This window comes from Nicotiana tabacum, chromosome 8 (genome assembly GCF_000715075.1).
Source record: "Nicotiana tabacum cultivar K326 chromosome 8, ASM71507v2, whole genome shotgun sequence".
NCBI classification, from domain to species: Eukaryota; Viridiplantae; Streptophyta; class Magnoliopsida; order Solanales; family Solanaceae; genus Nicotiana; species Nicotiana tabacum.
The window spans coordinates 115,392,676-115,405,294 of NC_134087.1; the positions used below are offsets into that span (position 1 = coordinate 115,392,676).

A 12,619-nucleotide genomic window follows, 5' to 3' on the forward strand; every position below is an offset into this window, starting at 1 on the left:
TTTAAAATTAGAGTTCACACTAGATAAAATAGATATTTAATTATTTTCCTAAGATTTGGGACCTTTAAATTAACTAAAATTTGACTATTTAATCTCTTTCCTTATTTAATTATATAAGAATTTCTAATATTTAAGAGTTTAAAATTAAAAAAAATATACGTTGATTTAATTGTCCAATGGAACTACATCCAAGTAGCATATTTTGTTTACCAACGCCATATCTTTTAAGACATGATAGTTGCTTCTGTTGTCTAAATAAAGATTATATCTTTCTTCTTTTAAGTTTGATACATAATTGAAAAGGTTCTAAGTCTATATGAACGGATATTATGTACTTTGGTTACTGAAGACAAATTTTGAACGAATATTATATTATTGCCGGAAATAAATATTTTACCTGAAATTCCAATTCGGCGCATCTACCGGATAATTTATGTACTTTTGATGAAATAACCATTTAACAAATTCTGACGTAATATAATACTGTCATTGGTCAAATTGATAATCGAAATTTGTATTACTTGTATTTCAAAGAGATATTAGGTGAAATACAACAAAATAACATATTTATATATTATTTAACAAGATATTATAATTACAATTATTATATAACTAATTCAACTAAATTCATCATCTTTGTATATTAAGAAGATATTGTTTCAATAAATACGATAATTTATTTTTTTTGTATATATTTTATATTGATTGACGCGAAACATATCAGTTAGATTTAAAATCATATTTTCGTATTGGAGTCGCAAATATAAAAGACTTTGAGAAGAAAAAGGAAATGAGGATATTGTCAATTTTAATACTCCTATCATATTTTTGGTTGTAATTGAAAAAGTAACCATACTGCTTTTCCTTCTTCACTTAAAAAATATAAAGCACGCTCTCTCTCAAACCCTAACGTAAGTTGTAGATTTAGAATTGACTTCATTCTGAGTCCAAAGGCTAAGAGTGGGGCATCTAGTCCGAATACTACAGAAACTCGGATTCAATCAGATTAGAGGCGGCGAATTGGGATTTCAGGCGGTTGTCAACTACTCCTATATGTTTGAGGCGGCATAGTCGGTGAGTGCAAAGTTTTTTCTATATTAATTCGTCTTTGTTGTTATTTTTCTGTTGAATTTGTATTGTTGCACTTAGGTTTTATCTGTTTGAGCGGACTGATTTGAGTACCGTCCATATTTTGTTGTTGTGAAATGTTAGGGTTTCCTGATTGAAGAATGTCGAACTTGGGGGGTGGTGCAGAGGCACATGCACGTTTCAAACAGTATGAATACAGAGCTAACTCAAGTCTAGTCCTAACCACTGATTCTCGTCCTCGTGACACACATGAACCCAGTGGCGAACCCGAATCGCTTTATGGTAAAATAGACCCAAAAACATTTGGTGATCGAGCTTATAAGGGCAGACCTCCTGAATTAGATGAGAAGCTTGAAAAGGCTAGGAAGAAGAAGGAGCGGCAGCGGGACCCACTTGTATCCGAGCCCCCCACCAGGAAGAAGAGACGTTTACTTGTTCAGGAAGAAAGTGTTCTTACTTCAACTGAGGAAGGTGTGTACCAGCCTAAGACTAAGGAGACTAGGGCCGCTTATGAGGCTATGCTCAGTATGATTCAGCAGCAACTTGGTGGACAGCCGTTGAACATTGTGAGCGGGGCAGCTGATGAGATATTGGCTGTGTTGAAGAATGATAACTTTAAGAATCCTGACAAGAAGAAGGAAATTGAAAAGCTGTTGAATCCGATATCCAACCAGGTGTTCGATCAGTTGGTGTCGATTGGGCGACTCATCACTGATTATCAAGGCGATGGTGATGCGGCAGCGGTGACTGGTGCAGGTGATGGTGATGAAGCTCTTGACGATGATGTCGGGGTAGCGGTTGAGTTCGAGGAGAATGAAGAGGAAGATGATGAAGAGAGTGACCTTGATGTAGTGCCTGATGATGAAGAGGATGATGATGATGTGCTGGAAGCTAGTGGTTCTGGTGCTATGCAGATGGGTGGTGGCATTGACGATGATGAGATGCGCGAGGCGGATGAGGGTATGGCGTTGAATGTGCAGGACATGGATGCTTATTGGCTTCAGAGAAAGATCTCTCAAGCTTACGAGCAGCAGATTGATCCGCAACAGAGCCAAAAGCTTGCTGAAGAGGTTCTTAAGATTCTTGCTGAAGGCGATGATCGTGAAGTGGAAACCAAGTTACTGGTGCATCTCCAGTTTGATAAGTTCAGTCTCATCAAATATCTTCTGCGGAACCGGCTAAAGGTAGTATGGGGTACTCGTCTTGCAAGGGCCGACGAGCAAGAGAAAAAGGAGATTGAAGAAGAGATGTTGGGATTGGGGCCTGATCATGCCGCAATATTAGGGCAGCTGCATGCTACTAGGGCTACCCCAAAAGAGAGGCAGAAGATTCTTGAAAAAAGCATTAGAGAAGAGGCTCGGCGTCTTAAAGATGAGACTGGTGTTGACGGTGGCGGAGAAAGGAGGACGGCAGTTGTAGATAGAGACGTTGATAATGGTTGGTTAATGGGGCAGCGTCAGTTACTTGATCTTGACGACCTTGCATTTCATCAAGGCGGTTTGTTGATGGCAAATAAGAAATGTGAGCTTCCAGTGGGGTCTTATAGGAATCATAAGAAGGGGTACGAGGAAGTTCACGTGCCTGCTTTGAAGCCAAAGCCACTAGCCGCTGGTGAAGAGCTTGTGAAGATATCCTCTATTCCGGAGTGGGCTCAACCAGCGTTCAGTGGGATGACACAATTGAACAGGGTGCAGAGTAAAGTATATGAGACTGCCCTCTTCTCTCCGGAGAACATTTTGCTATGTGCTCCAACTGGTGCTGGGAAGACCAATGTAGCTATGCTCACTATACTTCAGCAAATTGCACTTAACCGCAACGAAGATGGATCATTCAACCACAACAATTATAAAATTGTATATGTGGCACCCATGAAAGCCCTTGTTGCTGAAGTGGTTGGTAATCTCTCCAAGCGTTTGGAACATTATGGTGTCCAGGTGAAAGAGTTGAGTGGCGATCAAACATTAACTCGTCAACAGATTGAAGAGACTCAAATTATTGTGACTACCCCAGAGAAATGGGATATTATAACCAGAAAGTCAGGTGATCGCACATATACACAGCTTGTTAAACTTCTTATTATTGATGAGATACATCTCCTGCATGACAACCGAGGTCCTGTCTTGGAGAGTATCATTGCGAGAACTATTAGACAGATTGAAACCACGAAAGAACATATTCGGCTTGTTGGATTATCAGCAACGCTTCCAAATTATGAAGACGTGGCTGTGTTTTTGCGAGTTGATCTGGACAAAGGTCTCTTCCATTTTGACAATAGCTATAGACCTGTACCGTTGGCTCAACAGTATATTGGAATTACTGTTAAGAAGCCACTGCAGAGATTCCAGTTGATGAATGATGTTTGCTATGAGAAGGTGATTAGTGTTGCAGGCAAGCATCAGGTGCTTATTTTTGTGCATTCAAGGAAGGAAACAAGTAAAACAGCTCGGGCAATAAGGGATACTGCACTTGCTAAAGACACCCTTGGAAAGTTTTTGAAGGAGGAGAGTGTAGCTAGGGAGATTCTACAGTCTCAAACTGAGCTTGTCAAGAGCAATGACCTCAAAGATCTTTTACCATATGGCTTTGCGATTCACCATGCAGGGTTGGTTAGAACTGATCGGCAACTTGTGGAGGAGCTTTTTGCTGATGGTCATGTGCAAGTGTTGGTTTCAACTGCAACTTTAGCGTGGGGTGTCAATTTACCCGCACATACCGTCATCATAAAGGGTACCCAGATTTACAATCCTGAAAAAGGAGCATGGACTGAACTCAGTCCTCTTGATGTTATGCAAATGCTTGGCCGTGCTGGAAGGCCTCAATATGACACTTATGGCGAAGGAATCATCATAACCGGGCACAGTGAATTGCAGTACTATCTTTCTTTGATGAATCAGCAGCTTCCTATTGAAAGTCAGTTCATATCCAAGTTGGCTGATCAGTTGAATGCAGAGATTGTCCTTGGGACAGTACTGAATGCCAAAGAAGCATGCAAGTGGCTCCTATATACTTACCTCTATGTTCGCATGGTGCGGAATCCCACACTCTATGGTCTAGCTGCTGATGCTCTCAAAACTGATTATACTTTGGAGGAAAGGCGTGCCGACTTGGTAAGTCTTGTTTATATTCCGGTTGTTGGTTTTTTCTTCATAGCACCGTATTTGTATTGCTTAATGCTTAATGCTTAATGCTTAATGTTGTCAGATGTTTTGCACATATTCTCCGTGTTAATAATCGTGTGCTCCCATGAATATTGATGCTAATCATGGAAAAAGTAGAGTCTGTGTAGACATAAATTCATACATTGTGTAGCTTGGGGATCGTGATTATGCATCCTGATACATAATTAATGGGCTTTTGTGTCAAGGAAGAATATTCTGTTTGGTTGTTGTTATTTCATGTTACTTTGGAATTGTGATTAGGTATTCTAGAATAAAATTTATGGGCTTTTGCTTCAAAGGAGAATTTCCGTCAGCTGGTCAGTTTATTTGTGTTCTTTTATTCTTCATGTTTATTATCTTCCATTCCCAAGAAAATTGATTCTAATCATGAAAGAAGTCATGTCATGTGTGGGTTATGTTCATATGAAGATGGTTTTCAATTTGTGGTGCTTTCAAGTCGTGATTATGCGCCCTATTCCATAATTTATGGCTTTGCTTTAGAGGAGAATTTCTGTCAGTGGTTTTTATTTCATGTTACTTTGGAATGGTAATTAGGTACTTGGATACAATAGGTATGAGCTTTTGATTCAAATGAGAATTTCTGTCAAATGCTTAGTTTAATAATAGTTACCGTGTAGTTGCCCGTCAGGGTGAGTCGAGGCCAGCTTAACCAATACTGTGGGAGAAGTAGTTGTTGATTATTTGGAGAGCTTAATGTTTCAATTAGTTTGAGTGAAACCGAGCAAAGACACCGTCACTAGAATTGTTACTATGATAGTCAATGGTGGTAACATCTAATGTCGTGCTGTTCTTCTATCATTTTTAAATTGTTGCTCTGTCTTTTGGTGTCTTGTACTGATATTATGATATTTTGGCATTCAAATTGTATTCCATCAGAGTTTGAAATACTTGCTTGCAGGTCCATTCTGCTGCTACATTGCTGGACAAGAATAACTTGGTCAAGTATGATAGGAAAAGTGGATATTTCCAGGTGACTGACTTGGGTCGTATTGCGAGCTATTATTATATAACTCATGGGACAATTTCCACATACAATGAGCATTTGAAGCCTACGATGGGTGATATTGAACTTTGTCGGCTTTTCTCTCTAAGTGAGGAATTCAAATATGTAACAGTCAGACAAGATGAGAAAATGGAATTGGCAAAGCTTCTGGATCGTGTTCCTATTCCGGTAAAAGAGAGTCTTGAGGAGCCTAGTGCCAAGATCAATGTTCTATTGCAGGCATATATTTCACGGTTGAAGCTTGAAGGGTTGTCTCTGTCATCTGACATGGTTTATATAACTCAGGTTTGCGTTTGTTGTATCAGTAACCTGTTAGTTGGTTGCTTATTTATCTCTTTTTTCATTCTTTTGTTTAGTGTTTTCTGATAGCGAGTTATCTAATCTAGTTATTTACTTTTGCAGAGTGCTGCACGTCTGATGCGAGCCCTTTTTGAGATTGTTCTGAAGAGAGGATGGGCTCAGTTAGCTGAGAAGGCCTTAAAATGGTGCAAAATGATAAGCAAGAAGATGTGGAGTGTACAGACACCACTTCGACAATTCCATGGCATACCAAATGAGATCTTGATGAAGTTAGAGAAGAAAGATTTGGCTTGGGAGCGTTATTATGATCTTTCGTCACAAGAACTGGGAGAGCTTATTCGGTTCCAGAAGATGGGAAGGACGTTGCACAAGTTTATTCATCAGTTCCCAAAGCTGAATCTTGCAGCACATGTTCAACCAATTACCCGGTCAGTCTTGAGGGTAGAATTGACCATTACACCGGATTTCCAGTGGGACGACAAGGTTCATGGTTTTGTAGAACCTTTCTGGGTGGTTGTTGAAGATAATGATGGGGAATATATTCTTCATCATGAATATTTCATGTTGAAGAAGCAGTATATTGATGAAGACCATACTGTGAACTTCACAGTCCCAATATATGAGCCATTGCCCCCTCAATATTTCATCCGCGTTGTCTCTGACAGATGGCTAGGGTCCCAGACTGTTTTGCCTGTCTCTTTCCGTCACCTGATTTTGCCAGAGAAATATCCTCCTCCCACTGAGTTACTAGACTTACAACCTCTTCCAGTTACTGCATTGAGGAATCCAGCGTATGAAGCAGTTTATCAGGATTTTAAGCATTTCAATCCTGTTCAGACTCAGGTTTTCACAGTTCTGTACAATTCAGATGACAATGTCTTGGTTGCAGCTCCAACTGGCAGTGGGAAGACCATTTGTGCCGAATTTGCCATATTGAGGAATCTTCAGAAAGGACCTGATAGTACCATTCGTGCTGTGTATATAGCTCCACTAGAGGCTCTTGCCAAGGAGCGGTTCAGTGATTGGAAGAAGAAATTTGGAGACTATCTGGGAATGAGAGTTGTTGAATTAACTGGGGAAACAGCCAGTGATCTGAAGCTGTTAGAGAAGGGTCAGTTAATTATCAGCACGCCTGAGAAATGGGATGCTTTATCTCGTCGCTGGAAACAACGTAAGCATGTTCAGCAAGTCAGTCTTTTCATTGTTGATGAATTGCACCTGATTGGTGGTCAAGGTGGTCCAATCCTGGAGGTGATCGTCTCTCGGATGAGATATATTTCAAGCCAGATTGATAATAAGATCCGTATCGTTGCTTTGTCAACCTCCCTAGCTAATGCCAAGGATTTGGGAGAATGGATTGGGGCTACGTCTCATGGGCTCTTCAACTTTCCTCCTGGTGTCAGGCCTGTGCCACTAGAGATACACATTCAGGGTGTTGATATTGCTAACTTTGAAGCTAGGATGCAAGCCATGGCAAAACCCACCTATACTGCAATAGTCCAACATGCAAGGAAGGGAAAACCTGCAATTGTGTATGTTCCCACGAGGAAGCATGCACGCTTGACTGCTGTAGATCTGATGACTTATTCAAGCATGGACAGTGAAGACACACCAATTTTCCTGCTACGATCTGCAGAAGAGCTGGAGCCTTTCGCGGAGAGGATCAATGAACCTATGCTGAAAGAGACGCTCAAGTATGGTGTGGGCTACTTGCATGAGGGGTTGAGTGCCACTGATCTGGATATAGTGAAGACATTGTTCGAAACCGGTTGGATTCAAGTATGTGTAATGAACGGTACTATGTGTTGGGGAGTACCACTATCTGCACATTTGGTGGTGGTCATGGGAACACAGTACTATGATGGTAGGGAAAATGCGCACACTGATTACCCAGTTACCGATTTGTTGCAGATGATGGGTCATGCCAGTCGACCTCTTGTAGATAACTCCGGGAAGTGTGTCATCCTCTGCCATGCACCACGCAAGGACTACTACAAGAAGTTCTTGTACGAAGCATTCCCAGTTGAAAGCCATCTGCAACACTATCTCCATGACAATTTGAATGCTGAGGTTGTTGTTGGAGTTATTCAGAACAAGCAGGATGCGGTGGATTACCTGACATGGACCTTCATGTACAGAAGGTTGACACAGAATCCAAATTACTACAATCTGCAGGGTGTTAGTCATAGGCATCTGTCTGACCACCTCTCAGAGCTAGTGGAGAATACCATTAGTGACTTGGAGGCAAGCAAATGTGTCGCTGTTGAGGATGACTTTTTGCTTTCACCTTTGAATCTTGGCATGATAGCGTCGTATTATTATATCAGTTACACGACAATAGAGCGTTTTAGTTCTTCTGTGACCTCCAAAACAAAGTTGAAGGGCTTGCTGGAAATATTGGCTTCAGCATCGGAGTATGAACAGTTGCCTATACGACCAGGTGAAGAGGAGTTGATAAGAAGGTTGATTAAGCACCTGCGTTTCTCCTTTGAAAATCCGAAATACACAGATCCTCACATCAAGGCTAATGCTCTTTTACAAGCCCATTTCTCTAGGCAAGTGCTGGGTGGAAATCTTGCTTCTGACCAGCAAGAGGTGCTTCTTTCTTCTACTAGGCTGCTTCAAGCAATGGTTGATGTTATTTCCAGTAATGGGTGGCTTAGTCTAGCACTTCTAGCAATGGAGGTGAGCCAAATGGTGACACAGGGAATGTGGGAACGTGACTCGATGCTTCTCCAGCTTCCCCACTTCACGAAGGATTTGGCTAAGAAGTGCCAAGAAAATCCAGGAAAGAGTGTAGAGACAGTTTTTGATTTAGTGGAGCTGGAAGATGACGAGAGGCGTGAGCTCTTGCAAATGTCTGACTTACAGCTTATGGATATTGCCCGGTTCTGTAATCGGTTTCCAAACATCGATCTGACGTATGAGGTGTTGGACAGTGATAATGTGAGTGCTGGAGACGATGTAAGTGTGCAGGTAACCCTTGAGCGAGATCTTGAGGGTAGAACAGAGGTTGGACCTGTTTTTGCACCTAAATATCCCAAAGCCAAGGAAGAAGGATGGTGGCTTGTTGTCGGAGATACAAAGAGCAACCAATTACTGGCCATTAAGAGAGTTACCCTCCAAAGGAAGTCTAGGGTCAAGCTAGATTTTGCTGCGCCTGCAGAAGCTGTAACGAGGACCTACACACTCTATTTCATGTGCGATTCTTATCTGGGTTGTGACCAGGAGTATAGTTTTACACTTGACGTTAAAGCGCCAATGGGTGAAGATGACAGTGGAAGAGAATGATGATGTTTTTGTTTTTGTTTTTGAGAACTTCCCCGTAAATGCTTGTTTTTATTACTGTAGACAAGCTAGCGGTGATTAGTTATTTGTCTTTCTGTTGTACTAGATGCTTCCTTTTTGATATGCCGGACTTCGAATGGCAATTCTGCAGATGCTTTATAGCTTCTAGTGATTGGTCTGAAATGTCGGTAAAATGGTATTGCCATTTTATTTGATATCACTGTTGTTTTTCTTCCCCGTTTCTTGATCCAATTCAAATCATCAAAAATATTTCATTTCCCTTCGACGGGGCAGTATATTGATTTGTTCTTCGATCCTGAATAATTACCTGCTGTATCTTTAGAGTTTAGTCTATCTAGTTCCTTCTTGTAAAATCATTTGATGAAGTCTCGTCAAATAGCTCTTCCCCTTGCAAAGATGTCTGTTTAAAGCCTACTTGAACTGTTAGGTTTTTGCAGTTGGAAGATGGTTGGACGTTGTGTGGACTGACTCACTCTGATGGTGAGGGTTTAAATTGTAATGCTTCTGTTTGTAAGAGTCGGAACAAGGTTCAGTCGTTGGAAGAGTTATTCATTCTTCTTTTCCTTTCTTTACATTTTTTAATCTTTTAATACTTTGTTGCATCTTTGTTTTTTTCTAAGACTTGTTCAATACGGGATAAAATACGAAAAATAATTCGTTGAGTTCCATATGCCGAGGGTTGTGTCGGAGTCTCTATTTGCTTCAAAATTAATGTACAAATTTACGGCAGACAGACAGGGAAGATGGATTATACTAGTGAAATACTCATATTAGTATTAGAAAGGAATGAGGGCCAACATGAGGGCTTTTGTTATAACCCCACAACAGTTTATAGAAACATAGATTAAGCAAATAAGCAAAATCACCCGGAACTTGATTAGGCTCTTGACCCATATATTCCACTTCCACCTTATGAGTCCAGAGTTGGAGACAACTAAAAAAAACTGTTAATTGTGGTTAAAGAAAAAAAAGGAATTAACGGGAATGCTTATGCGGTGAAAATAATCTACAGAAAATTCTATTAAAATATTATATTTTTATCTATCTGTATATCCATACTATATTATAAGCACAAAATGTTTTACATTGGATAAAATTGTAATTAAGTTATTTCTTAATTAATTTTCTAATATTTAGAACTTCAAAAGCAACTAAAATTTTGCTTATTAATTATTTTTCTTATTTAAACTATGTAGAAGGTCCTAATATTTAGGACTACAAATTCATTAAAACTTTACCTTATATAAGTTCTTTAATTATTTGATCAAAAATTTTATACCCTTATGAGATTCAAAAATGCTTTTAGAGTTTAATAGGAGCCAATTAAAATGATTTTTTTTCAAAAAAATTCTTAGCCTGAGGTATATCAACGATTGAGTACCTAAAATCATGGGGCACCACCTATGTTCTTTCTCTCCATTTAACTTTTTTAAGAGTTTAATTTAATTTTAAGTATAAATATCTAAAAGTTTGAACTAACATTGTAATGTTAATTTCAAAAATAAATTAAGCTATAGCCATACTAGGTAAAAGTTTAGCTACAATTAATATTCAAACTAAAAGTTAACTCATATAGTTGGAACTTTGAAATAAATATAAATTTATCTTCTTTTTTTTATATAAATAATTTTGAAAATTTGTGTTCTCTCCTCAGCACTATGAATTCATTAATAAATATCAATTTCGTCAATGGAAGAGTTTATTCCCAAGAGTTTAGGGTAGTATTAACTCTTACTGATCTTGGGTGAACGTATTAAAGAAGGAGATTTAGACTTGACGAATAAGAATCTAGGCATTTTTTTTACACAAGAATAAGTTTCTTAGCTTACCTATAATTTTGATGAATTTTGCATGAACAAATAAGAATTTCATATACTTAGCTTACAAAGAATAAATTCCATCACCATGCTAAAAACAAACATATAAAATATCTAAGAAAAAAGTTCTAATATTAGACCTCAACCAAAGAAAAGAAAAGAGAAAGAAAGAAAGAAAAAGGCAGAGATGTGATTTTAATCTCTTTTCTTATAAAAGTAACTTAATTTCATTTTTTACATAAAATATTTATTTAGAATTTTGATAAATTAGATTTTATTTTTTAATTCTCCGGAAAAATAGAAAAAACTTAGCATAAGTTTTTATACTCCATTTTACACCAATAGAGTGTGTGCTTAGTTGTGTTGAAGGAACGATTATCTAGAAATTTCAATAAATGTTAAATTCTTCTTTATTTCCTTATATTCATTACCTGCCTTCCTTTAATTAATAAAAAGTTATTATTCTTATATAATAATGATATTACCCTTTTATTTGATCATAGCGGATTATCATTCATCTTTTTAACCTTTAAAAATATATTGTATATTGAACAAAATTGTAAAAATAATTTTTTAAAATAAAATTTAGGAGTTTAAAATCAGTTAAGTTTATTTTTAGTATAATTATGTGATAAATATATTTTTCAGATAAAGACACAAAATATTATGAAATAAAAAGAAACCACAAAAAAATAGGAGGAAACTTTCCAATATAACAACAAATTTTCTCGTCGAGAAAAATAAATAATCAAGACTGGAAAATTGCTCAACAAATATAGTACTTGATTTTAATAAATATTGAGTGTTACAATCTCTATAGTATTTCTCTTATTCTTCAAGAATATAAACTATCTTGATGAACTTGATTTTGATTTTGATTCAAGAGCTTGTAAAGTTTGGTCTTGAATCTCCTTCTTGAACTTGAATTTGAATTTGACCACAAACAAGTAATCTGATCTCGAACGCCTTGGTATTTGATTTGCCTTCGTTCTTGATCTTGAACTTGTAGCTTGTAGAGAAATCTGCGGTGTTTGATCCACGAGCTCTCTCCTTGCTTCTTGTTATCACTTCTGGTATCTTCTAGCTTTATGAAAACCTCTATTTATAGTTGTAGAAAGTGGTGTGGCTATGCGATTTGATTGGTCCGTTCGAACCGGCCAATACCATCTAGACACTTGGCACAATTCTATTGGTTGTTGATTTGACTTGGTATTCCACCCTTTCTTGACACATGACATGATTTTGTTGGCTTAGATAGCCGCATCACTTGACACATATCATGATTTTATTGGCTCATTTATTTGGCTTGAATTGCCACATCACTTGACACGTGGCATGAGTATGAGATTTAAGACCAACTATTTGGACCTTGGGCTAGTAAAATAGGCTCATCTTTTACAATCCAACTAAATGGATTGGTCCAAATAAAATTAGATTTTAATTAAATCCATGATGGACTTAGATAATTAAATTTAATTTGGACCTGGTATTTCTGGAATCTAGGAAGATGTCCCAATTTAATATGGACTTTAATTCACAAAAATCATATGCGTATCCCTACTTCAAGACCTGCGGAGACGTAAAACATTTTCGGACCTAAGGACACTGCTTGAAGTATTAAGAAAATATACCTCGTGTCCTTTTATCTTCCTGTTTTGGAACCAAAATATGTCTTAAAAGATGGTCAGAGCCTGTTTGGATTAGCTGATTGTAAATAGCTGATAAGGTTGAAGTGCTGAAATTAATTTTCTAAATAAACATTTACGTGTTTGAATAAACGTGCTGAAACTGATAATAAACAGTTGAAGTGTTTGGTAGAAAAGTGCTGATAAGTTGTTCTTTTATTAAAATGATTAAAATATCCTTAAAAACTTTACAAAAATTATAAATTAAAAAATTTCTTTGTAAAGAAAAAGATGAAC

At 37.8% G+C, this 12,619-nt stretch overlaps 1 protein-coding gene across 1 annotated transcript; it reads left to right on the forward strand.

Moving 5' to 3' along the window:
• The first annotated feature begins 840 nt into the window (after positions 1 to 840).
• On the forward strand, positions 841 to 9,027 carry LOC107829279 (DExH-box ATP-dependent RNA helicase DExH12-like). Its single transcript, XM_016656755.2, has 4 exons — positions 841 to 1,074; positions 1,213 to 4,196; positions 5,167 to 5,556; positions 5,674 to 9,027. The coding sequence occupies exons 2-4, from the start codon at positions 1,230 to 1,232 to the stop codon at positions 8,860 to 8,862; spliced, it is 6,546 nt and encodes a 2,181-aa protein (XP_016512241.2). The 5' UTR covers positions 841 to 1,074; positions 1,213 to 1,229; the 3' UTR covers positions 8,863 to 9,027.
• The last annotated feature ends 3,592 nt before the right edge of the window (positions 9,028 to 12,619 follow it).